Source organism: Gossypium arboreum, chromosome 13, assembly GCF_025698485.1.
Source record: "Gossypium arboreum isolate Shixiya-1 chromosome 13, ASM2569848v2, whole genome shotgun sequence".
NCBI classification, from domain to species: domain Eukaryota; kingdom Viridiplantae; phylum Streptophyta; class Magnoliopsida; order Malvales; family Malvaceae; genus Gossypium; species Gossypium arboreum.
Genome location: NC_069082.1, coordinates 100,440,004 through 100,455,940, shown reverse-complemented (window position 1 = coordinate 100,455,940; position 15,937 = coordinate 100,440,004). Strand labels below are relative to the sequence as shown.

General features: G+C 30.9%; 1 protein-coding gene across 1 annotated transcript; it reads left to right on the top strand.

Moving 5' to 3' along the window:
- The first annotated feature begins 8,121 nt into the window (after window positions 1–8,121).
- LOC108464152 (patellin-3) lies at window positions 8,122–10,682 on the top strand. The gene is made up of 4 exons (XM_017764276.2): window positions 8,122–9,602; window positions 9,689–9,813; window positions 9,910–10,051; window positions 10,133–10,682. Exons 1-4 carry the CDS (start codon window positions 8,349–8,351, stop codon window positions 10,385–10,387), a joined length of 1,776 nt encoding a protein of 591 aa, XP_017619765.1. The 5' UTR covers window positions 8,122–8,348; the 3' UTR covers window positions 10,388–10,682.
- Window positions 10,683–15,937: the final 5,255 nt, after the last annotated feature.

Below are 15,937 nucleotides of genomic sequence, written 5' to 3'. Positions count from 1 at the left end.
GGTGTATTTTCAAAGTCGGACTGCTGTTGCTGTCCAAAACTATTTTAGTAAGAAAATGATAATAACTAAATTTACCACACCTTCCTTTCTTTCAATTAGAAATCCATACATTTATAAACATATATCATTATTCACCAAATTAACACAACATCATTTCACAATGCTCATGGACTTACCATTCATGGATTTCATATTAATTTTAGTTTCTGTACATACCTGTACCGATCCTTACCATTTCATACATATACATAATGCCGTTGCATCTTCGATGTCTCGCACACTATGTACCATACTCGATACCTCGCACGCTAAGTGCTATTCTGGATGTTTCGCACATTAAGTTCCATCCTCGATACTTTGCACACTAAGTGCCATTTATATATATATATAGCCAAAGCTATCTCAAATTGCACACCAAGTGCCACTTTAAGCCAAAGTTATTTCGAACTGCACACTAAGTGCCATTTTAGTCGATAAGTCGTTGATCATAACAATAATCACGTATAGAAAATTTATACAATATCAAGCATTAAAAGCATAAATTTAACAATGCTTAATACATACGAACTTACCTCGATCGTCAAAACGTTGAAATGGATCGACTAGTCCAAAATTCTGTTTTTCCCTCGAAATAGACTCGTACGAGGCTTAACTTGATCTAATCAATCAAATTCAGCTATTTCAATTCATATTCTATTCATTTTAACTCAACTTTATATTTTGGTAAAATTACTATTTTACCCCTACACTTTTGACCTTTTTACAAATTAGTCCCTAAGCTCGTAAAATGTAAATTTAGTCAATTTCATCATAGCCCAAGCTATTCGAATTTCATACATGCTCATATTAGCCCATATTTTTCATTTATTCACACTTTTACCACACAATTTATTATATTTCATAATTTAGTCCAAAATTAACATTTTTTGCTAAAATTCACTTAACAAAACTCAATAATCTACCATCAAAGATTTATTTTCTAGTATTAAACATCAAGATACTCAAATATTCAACAATGGAATCATCCAAATACTTTAACAATTTTGAAATCAGAGGTATAGGTTAGCTAGAACACAAAGCAACAATCTAAAAAACGTAAAAATTATTAAAAACTGAGACGAAATGGACTTGCATGCATGAAAAACCATGGCCGAACCTTCAAAGCTTTGAGAACATTATTTTCTTTCTCACATTCGGCTATTGATGAAGATGATAGCATGTAATTTGGTTTTTGTTTTATTTTATTTTATTTTATTATAATTACCAAATACCATATTTAACCTTAATATACATTAATAATTTCCATTATACCAAGCCATGGAATTCCACTATCAACAATTATGGAATAATTATCACTTAAGGACTCCCACTATTTAATTCCATAGCCATTTAATATATTTAACTTATAGAACACAACTTTTACGCTTTGCGCGATTTAGCCTTTTTTGCTTAATTAACTATCAAAACGATAAAATTTTTCAATGAAACTTTAATACCATCTTATTGTCACTCCGTAAATATTTATAAAAATATTTATGACTTGGTTTATAGAAACGAGGTCTCGATATCTCATTTTCTAAACCCACTTGACCTTAGGGTCATACCACTTGAACTTAATAAATCGCTTATAAAAAAAAACACAATGTCAAAAACCTTTTTTAAACTCACAATTAACTCGTAAATATTAAATATAATATTTACAAACTTACTCGTCGGATTTGGTGGCCCCAAAATTACTGTTTCGATTAACCCTAAAAACTGGCTGTTACAGTATGTGTGATGTTGTGCTAGGTACTGTGTATTTCGAAAATGGTTTGCTTGTTATGCCTAAATATGATTTTATATGCTTTTGGTTAAATGTTAATTTAGCCTAATAGTTGATAAATATTGCATATGCTTTATGGATAAATTTGGCCGATTGTTTGGTATGTATTTTATGTTAAATGTAATCATCATTTTAGGTAAGCTGTATATATTATATGTGTGCATCATTACCAGGTTTGGCTGTGGCATAATGTATTGAAAACATATATGTTTGTTTATTAAAGTATATAATATGATTGTATATGTAAATTTGGTTGTCATGTTTGATTTGGGAGTATTTTGTGAATTGGCAATAAAAGGTGTATGATTATTTCGAACATGGTAAGTTTTACATGTTGGAATTTAAATTTATAATTTGAAAGTTGGGTTGATAACAAAAATTATATGCTTATATATTCGGTCAAGCTTGTTAGTCAAATATATATATACGATTACATTAAGGGTGATATATGTGTATGTTTTTTCATTTATTTAATTAGATGTATGCATATGAATTGACAAGGTAAAAATGAAGAAGAATGGAATCTGGAGCATGGAATGGTCATACATTCGAGTGATGCAATGAAATAAAAGACCATATGAATAGTAGATTTTGTATTAGTAAAACAAATGGATGTATATGGCATGAACAATTAAGGTTCAGTACTTAGCAAATAAATTATTGCTCTATAGTTGTTATGAAATATTTAATATGTGAAGTAGCAATTCGGCTTTGGTAAGTGTTTTATTTAAAAAATATATATAATCATGTGGATTGATAATGGCAATTCATTGAGATTAAAACTTATAATATTCATATATGATGTTAATACATGATTTGTTGAACTAAAGCTTAAAAGTAGATTTTGAATTATAAAGTGTATTGCGTTTTTAGTATGAACTGTGACATGATCAGTAATGCCTTGTAACCTTAATCTGGTGACGGTTATGGGTTAGAGGTGTTACAGTCCCAGCCTTGTGGAGGGTACGACCTAGCACATGGGTGTGTGCCTTGGCCGTGTGACCTTTAAGGATTGCTGACGTCAGAAACAGAATATCAAGATTGTCGAACACAGGCTGAGACACGGGCGTGTCGAGGCCGTATGATGGACACAGGCCATGAACATGGGCCATGGACACGGATGTGTGCCAGGTCTTGTGAAAACCCCTATAGGTTCGAATTGAAAAACAAATCTACACGGGTAAAGGACACGGGCGTGTCCCTAGATGCTTAGGCCGTATGTGCCACACATGCCATTAACACGACCATGTTCAAGTTCCACATGGGCGTGTTACCCATCCACACGGAAGTGTGCCCTGTTTCAAAGGTCATTTTTCTAATATTGATTAAAGGACCCGAGTTGGTCCCAAGTGGTTTCCAAGAGATGTTTTGGGCCTTATAGGCCCATGATAAGAAGTTTTAGACAAAGTCTGAAAAAGTTTTAATTTGTAATGGGCCTGTATGATCCGACTTGTACGTGCGTATGTGATTTGTGAACGGCAATGCCTCGAACCCGGTATCAGCGTCGAATTTTGGTTAGGGGTGTTACAATTACAACTATAGTGGTATCTGCCCGATATAAGTGATTCAAACATATGGTTGATACAAATATGTTCTTTCAAGAATATAAAGTATACATCAAGGTATTTTAGGAATAAAACCCATTAAATACTTTTGTATTTATTTATGTTGTGTTTATATTTCAAGTATTGATGTTAAGAGACTGCGCTTGGAAGGACAATGTCAAAACTACGCCAAGGAAGAGGTGTATCAGGTTATTATGCATACAGAGCTGTTGGAGTGGTGTATTGTAGGATTTTACTTTAATGAATCTGCAATTACTATATGGTTGTTTAAAAAGAAGGTTTCTTTTAATTTTGTAATATTTTATGTTTAAGTACCATATTTGTTTCATGAGATTTAGTCTTTAAATGTAATTAAAGATAGTATGTTTTAAATAAGAGGTTATTTGATACAGTTTTGTGAGTTTGACTAAGTGTTATGTGTGATAATACCCATGATCCAGATTTGGTGAATCAAGTCGGGTTAAGGGTGTTACAAGTTGGTATCAAAGCTTGTTTAGTCGATCTTCTAGTGAATAAGTGAGTCAACCTTGTTTGCATAAAACTTCGAGCCTGGATTAATCCCTCAAGTATGTTAAACTTATGTTTATGCGAAGGATATCTATATTAACAATTAGTAAAGTACTTTTGTGATAAGTAAGACAATGAGAAATAAAGGAAAGATTTATTTATAAAGTCTAACAACTATTACATTGATATGGAATGAGAAAGTACAAAGCATAATAAAAAGGAATCCCAGTTCCCTTTTCCAGATTGATGATCAACCGGTTAAGTAGAAACCTCTTCTATTTGTTCCATGCCCTCTGAAGCTTTCTCTAAGTCAAGTGAGTTTTCAAAATTTTCTCCTTCATCTTTTGCTTTAGTCGTATTAGTGACAAAGAAACCAACAGTCTATTTCCACTTTGTTTAAAAGTCCTCCCAACCTTTGCCTTCAGGATGGTAGACATTAAAGCTCAGAGAATCAGTGGGGATATCCTTAAGAAAATTGAAGTCTACTTGACTTAGATTCATTAGGCCAGTAGCCACCTAAGTGCGAAAAACCAAATTGGATCTTAACTCAAGCAAAGCCTTAGCCAAGTTTTTGGTGGTATTTTCTGTGGTAGTGGGTTGCATTAGGACCTTAGGTTATAGCAGCGGGTTGGGAGGTGGTTGGTGCCAACATGGTGTTGTTAGGTAGAATAGCATTAAAAATGATGGCATTGATCGGGGTAGTTTCAACTATGCTAGTGATAACAATTGTGGTAACAGTCATGTAACCAAATTCAATTTTGGTATTGATGTGGAGTTTTCTTTAACGGTGGGATCTATGGGGTTTTTTTGGTACCTATCGATGATGTCAAATGTTTATATCTCCTTAAGACATTACTAGGCTTGGAGGTTGATAAGCTGAGTTTAGATATATTAGGACATGTGAACACAAGGTGAACTGTGAAAGCATTGGAGCTTGTGTTTTGAAGATCTATTTGATGCTTAAATCGATGGGGGTGAAGGAGAAAATGAGAGAAAAAAGAGATTACAGAGTGATAGGTAGTAGAATGAATCCTTAGAAGATAGCTATACCTCTTTCTTTACTTGAGCTTGTCCTTTCTTCCCTAAGCTACTCATGAGTTGTCCCTTTACATGAAAGTGTAAGGTCTTTTCCTAATTGGCTAAGACATCCTTAACTTGATAGGGTCATGCTAAAAGACTTTATGTCTATTGCTTTGCTTTTTGTTTTCCTTTGAACGCAGGTTGCGACATTACTTGCAGTTCCAGGTGTAGTGTTGTGATAGGTTTTGACTAAGAGTATATAGAATTTGATTCTCTTATTCTTTTTGCTTTTCGCATATTATTTTAGGTTGATATAAAAAAAATGAACCCCCAAAACATATCAAAATGTTAAAATTTAACCAACACGGTTTTTTTACAATCTTAACATGGTTAACAAAAGCGAAAAGAAAAAAGAAAAAGAAAAAGTGCAATTGTTATGCATGAATCTTTAATCACACTATATAAAATTATCATGTGTGAGTTTTATCTAAATATATTCTATATTAATTTGATTCTAATTTATAACTACATATAAATATTTGTAAACTCTAAAAAAAAAAAAAAAAATCCTTGTAACCTACACTTCTGTTGTCCTAAATTTGGGATATAAGCGGATTGACGGTCCCAACTTGACATTTTTTTGGTAATACAATCAAAGTGACGTTTAGTCTATTTGCAATTTTACATAACATGAAAAGAAAAGAAAAACAATGATTTTATTTTAATTAGATTTAATGGCTTAAACCAATTTAAAATATGCCTTATGAAACTTTTCGCATTAGGTTGATGATGTCCTAAATAGTAATATAATGTTTCGTACAAAGTATGAATTCCTTTTATTTATTTTTAGTACAAGCTGTTTTTTTTCCACGAGTACAAGCTTTTAAAATTTATAAATATCACTAAATTATTGTCACACATTATAAGTTTTGTTTATTTTTTTACACAATGTTTAAGATTATTTATAATCCTTTCAACTCATAAATAAAAATAATAGGCTTTAGCATACTTAAACTTACATCTTCTTGTATTAACAATAATGTTTATATCAATCAAATTAAAACTTAATTATTTATTATATTAACTTTTAAATATACTTAAGTTGATATTTATATTTAAAATTATTAATAAAAATATTAGACTTTTATTATCAAAATTAAAAGTTCAGAAGGGAAAAAAATCATATACAAAACCTGATCATCTTAAAGAGTACATGATTACTCTTTAGTTTTGTTGGTATTTTAAAATAAAAAAATATTTTTATAATTCTGGATATTCAAATTAAGGATAAGTCTCATGTAGGACAGCGATGTAAAAGTTAGAAAAATAATTATTCTAAACGAAAAATAATAATATAAACTTAATTAAAAATGGAAAATAAGCTAAAATGGCGAATAGAAACAAGGAAGGTGAATATGTATATTAAAAGAAACTGGAAGATTAAGATGAGCTTGAAAAGTGAAATGGAATTCTTGGGTAAATGTCAAATTTTAGTGCGTAGGTGATTTCGACGTTTAGGGAAACTTGTTCCAGAGGATAACCCACAATAAATATCAATTCCATGATGTAGATTTTATATTAATTATTTATTTAATTTTTAAATCTCATATTTTTTTATTAAATTATCTAAAATGAATGAAAATCTTTAACTTTATTAATCTAGATGACCACGTAGGTGTAACATAAGTAATTAAATTTTAAAATTTTATTAAAATAATTTTTAATAAAAACTGAAGGATAATTATAAAAATTAAATTTGTGTTTAAGATATCTACAATATTTAAAATATTTAAATCTAATCCACCTAATTTATCCAAAATCTAAATCAATGTGGTATAGGGTATAAATGGATTTGATTTAAAGAGTAATACTTGCTGAACATATGAACCCTCCAAATTTATTTATTTTTAAAACTTAAATATAAAATCAAATATTCTTATTTTTACAAAGAAATGAGAATTATAAACTCTAGTTTCAATGAGACACTGATTTAAGGGTAAAGTTGAAATATTGTGAATTTTGAGAGTCTTACTATATGTATATGCGTGACTTTTCTTTAAATTTTATTTTATCATTTATTTAATTAATTAGAGTTAAGTTAATTGTCTTTTCAATATTTGATTTTAGTGAAATTATTTAACTTCAAAAACAAAATAAATTAACCACCTAATATGTAAATGAATATTTGAGTTTATTATGTTTGTTAAAATATCATATTTATACATTTATAACTATCTACATTTATCTTAGATATGGTTTATTAAATAATATTTAAAAATATTTTTGAAATTTTTAAAATTTAAATTTTTGTTGATGTGATAAAATATGCCAAATTGACACACTATATATAGTTTATTTGATTGCTTTATCAATCACGTCACCATTTAAAATGATAATGAGATAAAATTTTAATAGAATAATTAGTTTATTTATTGATATAAATTATATAAATTAATTAATTATATTTTTAAAATACAATGCTTAATTCAATGACTTCGTAATACTTTTAAAATAGTGCAGGTGGGGTGTGATATCAAATTTCATAATATAAATATTAGGAAACTTGATAAGTATTAGCAAAAACAAGGGTATATTATTAGAAAAACAAAAACAAGAGAAGGAGAGATTTGGAGTTTTGGATTTGTACGAAATTAGACCAAACAAATAGCCTTTTAAAATTAATATATATATATATATATATAAGATAAATAATAGGTGGAACTATGTAATATAAAATAAAATAACAACAATTCCTATATTAAAATAACAACAATTCCTATCACACTGTGTATTTACATGGATACGATAAATTTGAGATAAAATATAAAATGTTTAAAATTAATTAATAATAATACATATAATATGTACTGTATTAAATTAAAAATATAAAACGTTTGAAATTGTCATTAATCTGAAAGTTTGAAATTGTCATTGAAAATAGTGTTGAATTGATTTATGAAATTATTAATACATGTAAATATTATATTAAATTAAAATTTTGATTTAATAAAATATTAATTTAAAAATACAATTTAAATTTTATCGTATATAAATTTTATTAACTTTTCAAATAATATAAATTAATTTAATTAAAAATATTTTAATAATGAAAAGAAAAGATATTGTAATAGAAGAAAATAGGATCATGGTTAAGGACTAAGGGTGAAGAAGAAGTATAAAGAGAGTGGGGTCCAGTAACAAAGTGGCATAATAACAGCTGGCAAACGGGTCTGCCAGACTGGTTCTCTCCATCTCCAACACAACAAACGTCGCCTCCATTTCTTCCCATCACTCCCCCCGACATCTCATTTTAAGCCCCCACCTTCCCCTTTCTCAAGCCAACTACTACAACAACAACCTCCTCTCCCCCCTTCATTTCTCTCTATCTCTGCATTTTCATTTCTTTTTCTTTCTCGTTTACAATCTCATCCATGGCTGAGGAGACTCAAAAGCCTGAAGCTGCTGCAGCCCCTTCTCCTGCTGAGGAAGTGGTGGTGGAGAAGGAGAGTGAACAGGAGGCTGCTCCCGAGAAGCCTGCTGATGCTGTTGTTGAAGACAAACCTGCTGAGGCTGTTGAGGAGGAGCCTAAGGTTGAAGCTAAGGACACTAAGGTAACTGAGTCTGCTTCTTTCAAAGAAGAAACCAATATAGCCGGTGAACTTCCTGACCCACAAAAGAAGGCTCTTGATGAGCTTAAGCAACTTATTCAAGAAGCCCTTAACAAGCACGAATTCACACCCCCTCCTGCCAAAGATAAAGATAAACCAGCTCCCGAGGAAAAGAAAGAGGAAGACCAACCTGCCACCTCTGCTGCTGAAACTGAAGTAAAAGTCGAAACTGAAGCACCCGCACCCGTTGAAGTCAAGGAAGAAGAGAAGGCCGACCCACTGGTTGAAGCACCCGCACCCGTTGAAGTCAGGGAAGAAGAGAAGGCCGATCCACCTATTGAAGCACCCGCACCCGAGACCGTGGTGGAAACAGAGGTGGTCGAAAAGGTTTCAGCTGCCGATGACGACGGTGCCAAGACCGTTGAGGCAATTGAGGAATCTGTAGTAGCAGTGGCCACTCCTCCACCGGCTGAGAAACCAGAGGAAGAGGCCTCTTCTTCTTTGAAACCAGAGGTGGTTGCTCAATCAGAAGAGAAGCCAGAAGAAGCCGAAGTTCCCCGACCTCCACCCCAAGAGGTGTCTATATGGGGAATTCCGCTTCTTGCGGACGAAAGAAGCGATGTTATCCTATTGAAATTCTTAAGGGCTAGGGATTTCAAAGTCAAGGACGCATTCACCATGATCAAAAACACTGTTATTTGGCGTAAGGAGTTCGGAGTTGATGGCTTGCTGGATGAGGAGCTTGGAAATGAATTGGAGAAAGTGGTTTTCATGCACGGATTTGATAAAGAAGGTCATCCTGTATGCTACAACGTGTATGGGGAATTCCAAAACAAGGAGCTGTATCAGAATACTTTTGCTGATGAAGAAAAGCGATCCAAGTTCTTGAGGTGGAGGATTCAGTTCTTGGAAAAAAGCATCAGAAAGCTTGATTTCAGTCCTAATGGTATCTCTACCATAGTTCAGGTTAACGATCTCAAGAACTCTCCCGGACCTGGAAAAAGGGAGCTCAGGCAAGCTACCAACCAAGCCCTTCACTTGCTTCAGGACAATTATCCAGAGTTTGTGGCCAAACAGGTATATACACATTAATATCTTAAATCTTTTTTGTATCATGGTGTTGAATTTCAACAAATATTAAATGTTGGTTTTGGATTTTGAAGGTGTTTATCAATGTTCCATGGTGGTACTTGGCTTTCAATATGATGATTAGTCCTTTCCTAACCCAGCGAACCAAGAGCAAGTTTGTGTGTGCAAGTCCAGCCAAATCATCTGATATCCTTTTCAGGCAAGTGGACTCCAATAATTTCTACAATGAATTTTTTTAATCATAAATTCCTTTATTATATTTTGCATACTAACTTATGATTGTACATATACATAGATATATTGCGCCTGAACAAGTACCAGTTCAGTATGGTGGATTGAGCAGGGACGGTGAACAAGAATTTACGGTTGCTGATGCTGCAACAGAGGTGACAATCAAACCAGCAACCAAACACAGCGTTGAATTCCCTGTAACTGAGGTAAGATAAAAGAATCTAAAAATTGAGGTTTAATTAAATTCACATGAATTATAACATTTGGTTTGGGTGTTGAAATGGCAGAAGAGTACAGTGGTGTGGGAGGTACGAGTTGTGGGGTGGGACGTGAACTATGGAGCTGAATTTGTGCCCACAGCTGAAGATGGATACACCGTGATTGTATCTAAGACGAGAAAAGTGGGTCCGGCCGATGAAACGGTGATCTCCAACAGCTTCAAAACGGGTGAGCCTGGGAAAATTGTATTAACAATTGATAACCAAACCACAAAGAAGAAGAAGTTGGTGTATAGGTCCAAGGCCAAACCTTATTCTGAATAAAATCCTTTGGGGATTATGACTTGGCCAATGCAGATGGGCAGAAGAACAAGTCACAAGGTTTCTTTTTGGTTTTTGGTTTGGAAAATTAGGGTCTTGGGATTTATTTTATTTATATTGATTGAAAGAAAAGAATATTTGAGGACTGTGAATGGGGGATGGACATGTGTGCAATGTGAAAAGAAAGTGTTGTTGTCATTCTTCATACCTTTGCTTTGTAAAGTTGGTGTAAATTTATTGGTGTATTATTATCTCTCGTCTATGTTCATTAAACATTTGTTATAAAATCTAAAACAAAGTCTTACATTCTTTGTTTGCTTTACTTGTTTATAATACTATTTATCTCTTCTTATGGAAATTTTAGTTGCATGGGAGAAATTCACTTTCAATTACATAAAATTCATATTTATATTTGTTTTGCTATCACGAAATTACATTATTTTCACCAATCAAAGTTTTCCAACATAATGATAAAAACAATCAGACAAAAGTTGCCCAACACAGTCCTAGTTGCGACTTAATGTTGATCGCAGTGCATTGTTAAATAATGTAATATTTATTTACATTAAAAAAAAAAACCGGAATATAGAAGCGTTCTGTCTTGACATGAAGCCGTGATTTCAGGGAATCTTTTCTTGTGGAAATGGAACAATTAGGTACGAAATTGTGTGAAATCTGGCTGCCAATTCCCAGATTCTGTTTACAATTAATCATCAAAGTTGACAATAAATTCCATTAAAATAGTTAAATTCTGTCATAAAATTTAGTTCACTTATTTTTTAAGTTTCAAAATTTAAAGTTTGAATTGTTAATATTGTTAAACTCTTTTAAAAAATTTTGACATTTTAAAATTTTAAAAAATATTCACTTGGTAGTAATATAATTAAAAATTATTGTAATGAATTTGAATTTAAAAAAAATTTTAATAGTGTTGATAGTTGAATTTGGGCAAAAACTAAATTCTTAGAGATAAAAGTACAAAACTAAATTCTCAATTTGTAAAAAGTAAAACTTGTGTCATATTTTAACAAAAGTTGGGATGGAATAAATCTACACTTCCTACATTTTACCATTATAGTTATAAATTATTATTTTAAGGGTAAACTCCACCATTAGTCACTAAATTATGGTAAGTTTTTATTTGTCACTTAACTAAAAAAGTTGCAAATTGGTCACCAAATTTTTAAATATTTTCATTTAAGTCACTAGATTGTTTAAATCGATGTTATATGACTTTTTTTGTCTACACTAATCAAAACCTCCTTTTTCCCTTCTCTTCTACAGTTCAGTTTTTTTTCTATGTAACAACTTTAAATATCACAAATCTACAAACCTAAATTCACACAGTTTTTTTCTCCCATCTCTGACATTGACTGTCAGATCAACTTGAATCTAAGATATATTTTTTACTCATTAATGGGTATTAATCCATGAATCGATCGTTGAATCGTCACTTAAAGCTCACTAGCAGAACTTTTTTTTCTTTTTCTTTTTTAAACTTAACAACCTAATGACTTAAATAAAAACTTTAAATAATTCAGTGATTTAAATAAAATTTTTTTTAATAATTCTATGACCACATTGTAACTTTTTTAGTTAAGTGGTTAAAATGAAAACTTCGCATAATTTAATAACTACTGATATAATTTACCTTTATTTTAATTACAATGTAATATAAACAAAAACTTGCGGGATTGGCATTTTTAGTGAATGGGTTTTAGTGTGGGTTATTTTGATTTATATTTATAAACTTAAAAGATAATTTAATTTCCATTATAAAAATTGATGATTTTTTCAATAAAATTTGATGATTCAAAAAAATTATAATATTTTGATAGCATTATTTTTTCTTATTTTACCCACTAATTTATAACTCAAAATAAATCTTTTAATGATGTTCTGTTATTTTCACTTTTCATATTCTTATTTATTTTATACCCAATTTTTATATTTGGTTAGAAAAGTCAAAATAAAATAGTAAAAGAATGCAACAGTTGAATCATGAAATGAGAGCAACATCTTTAATAAAGGTGGTAGGGAATATGAAAATGTAAAAATCTAGGATTCCATCTCACCAATAAAATTGTACCATCACATCTCTCCATTAACTTTCAATTATCTTTTCTTCTTTACATCTATAAGAATCTTTTTCCTATTAATGATTATTGACTCTGTGCTTAAAATTAATGTTTTACAAATAAAATGTGTAACTTTCTTAACATTATTTCTATAATTTACTTTTTCCTATTTTTCATTTTTGTTTTATAACTCAAATTCGTGTTTGCATCATGATCACGGCAATGCCAAATATATATATATATATATATATATATATATAGAAAACGAAGGAGGCTGCTTTTAAACTTTTTAGCCTAAAGTGCTTGACAGATGATTCATCAAAACACTGCTTCACTGATTTATTTTAATAGGTAAAATCATAAATTTAACTTTATACCTTTTAGAATGACTAAGAAAACTTCACAAGCGGCAAATAGTAAAAATTAAAAAGAATTTTTTATTCCATTGAAAATAGATAGAATAATTATTTTTTGCTGAAAAGTAGTTTAAAATTTATGTACAGTATTATTTAAACTAATATTTTGACATTTTACAACTAAATTAATTCAGTCAAAATTTTATTAATAATATAAATAAATAGAATTTAATAATCTTTTGAATAATATATAGTTAAGAATTAATTTGATAGTTTAAAATTTAATAAAATGATATAATAATATTTTTACTCTTCGACTTTACAAAAATGTTCATTTAATTTTCTACCTCTTTTAACATTTAAACTTACATTATTTGTCAAATCACTCTAAAATAGATGAAAAAGTTAAAAGTCTGTCAACTTTACTCACGTGACATATACATAGACTACCACATATATGGTATGTTAGCAATTAATTAATTTTATAAATTTTAATATTTTAAAATATTTTTTATATTTTTAATAATAATTAATTGTTGATATGACATCTACATGGCAATTCATGTGTATGCCACATCATCAAAGTGAGTAAATATTAATTTTTCTATTTATATTTGAGTAATCGATAAATAACGTAAATTTAAGGAATAAAAAATGAAATAAAAACTAGATTAATTTTAAAAGGAATTGGAGTGAGAGATTAATCATTATGCAAAATAATAGCAGTAAATATCATACTCGTAAATGTAGAAAAAAGGAAAAGAAAGATGGAGCAGTGACAGGGTTGGGTCGGCGTTGGTTATGTGTGAGAGTTGGGTGGCAGTGTTGGAGAATGATGAATTGAGGAAGGGTTAGCTCTCTGACTTGTTTTTTCCTTTTTACTTCCCAAGCAAAACACGTGGAGATGAACACTTAAGGGTTAGATAATAACCCGAAAATGAGTAATGATAATTTTATAAAATTTATGAAATAGTTTAGTCAAATTCTCATTATATTTTTAAAAGAAAAAAAGAGAGGGTGGATGTTTATGATGAAATGCGAAGTAGGAGATAATGAATGCATACAAAAAGGTCGGAATTGCTTGTAGAGAAGAGAAATGATTGTGAATCATCCTTATCCCCCAAACAATCTTCAAATGTCGTCTTTGACCATATAACTTGAGGGGTTTATGAATGAATTCAATCTAATTTTAAATGCTTTCAAAATCAGCTTTTCTATAAATTATTCAACTCAGGATTTTTATATCAAAACTCGGTCCACAACACCTCTTCTTTATCCAAACTATTAATGTGTCAATTCTACTTTAAAAAAAAAAACATAATTCCCTATTCAATATTAATTCAATTTATTGTAATAATTTAAAGAACATAAATCTAAACACACTTAAACACATAATATTCTCTACTTAATTTAAATAATTCATTATAATTACTTCAAGTTTTGCTCATTATTGTACCTATCCTTAAAGTTTTCTTGAGTCATTAATGGTTTTGCTAGAAGATAAGGATGTTTCAAATTTTAGTAACATTGGATGAAGGTATAATTATTACCGTAGTAATTATATATTCTTATAATTATTAGGAATCTAAATATCTAGAATGGTTGACTCTTAATAATATAATTACATAATAATTTTTATTCCATATTTAGTAATATAAATTGTAATTAAGTAATTTTAAATTCTAAACAAGAACATTAATTATTATAAAAAATATCGGAAAAAAAGTCTTAAATCAATAGCATAACTTAAAATCAAATCATTATATGTAATATGCTAGTTCAAGAAAGTATTTGACAATACAATTACTAATAAAGTTAAGAAAAATAAGCATCATATGCAAATTTATTTAAGATTTGTTTCGACTGTGAGGGACTTTCCGGATGTTTTTCCTGAAGAATTGCTCGGAATATCTTTCAGTGAAGAGGTTGAATTCGGCATCGATTCGTTTATAGGTACTTCTCCTGTGTCCATTGCACCCTACCACATGGCACCGAAAAAACTTGCAGAGCTAAAAGCTCAGCTTCAGGAACTTCTTAATAAAGGGTTCATCTGGTCGAGTGTGTCTCTGTGGGGGGCACTAGTACTGTTTGTTAAGACGAAAGACAGATTGATAAGAATGTGTAAAGATTACCGATAGCTGAACAAGTTGACAGTAAATAATAAGTATCCGCTACCGAGGATCGACAACTTATTCGACCTGTTCCGTGGGGCATCTGTTTTCTCTAAGATCAATCTCCATTTGGGTTACCATCTACTCAAGGCTAAAGAGACTGATGTGTACAAAACCAACTTCAAGACTCGTTATGGACACTACGAGTTCCTAGTGATGCCTTTTGGGTTGACGAATACCCCAGCAACATTCATGGACTTAATGAATCGAGTGTTCCAAACATATTTGGATCAGTTTATGGTAGTCTTTATCAATGACATACTAATTTATTCCAAGACTAAGTCGGTGTATGACGACCACCTTCGTTTTGTTTTCCAGACACTCCGAGAAAAGCAGTCGTATGCTAAGTTTAGCAAGTGTGAGTTCTGGTTGTAGGAGGTTTCTTTTCTTGGACATGTGGTGACTGCTGAAGGGATTCGGATCAATCCTAAAAAAATAAAAGCTATAGTTGAGTGGAAAAAACCGAGAAATGTACTTCAGCTTTGGAGTTTCCTAGGCTTAGCAGGTTACTACCAAAGGTTGGTTGAGGGATTCTCTCTCATTATGTTACCTCTGACGAAGCTACTGCGTAAGAACACTCTGTTTTTGATGTCTGAAGAACAGTAATCTAGTTTCGAAAAGCTTAAATTTATTTTGACGCAAACTCCTGTTCTAGTTCAATTTGAATTGGGCAAAAAAATTGTGGTTTTCAATGATCCATTGTGCGTTAGACTAGGATGTGTTTTCATACAAGATGGTAAAGTGGTAGCTTACGTGTCGCGACAACTTAAGACGCACGAGGGTAACTACCCTACACACGATCTTGAGCTGGCTGTAGTTGTATTTGCTCTGAAGATTTGGATACATTACCTGTATGGTGAAAGGTGTATCATTTACACTGATCACAAGAGTCTCAAGTATTTGTTAACTCAAAAGGAGTTAAATCTTAGGCAGCATAGGTGGGTTGAG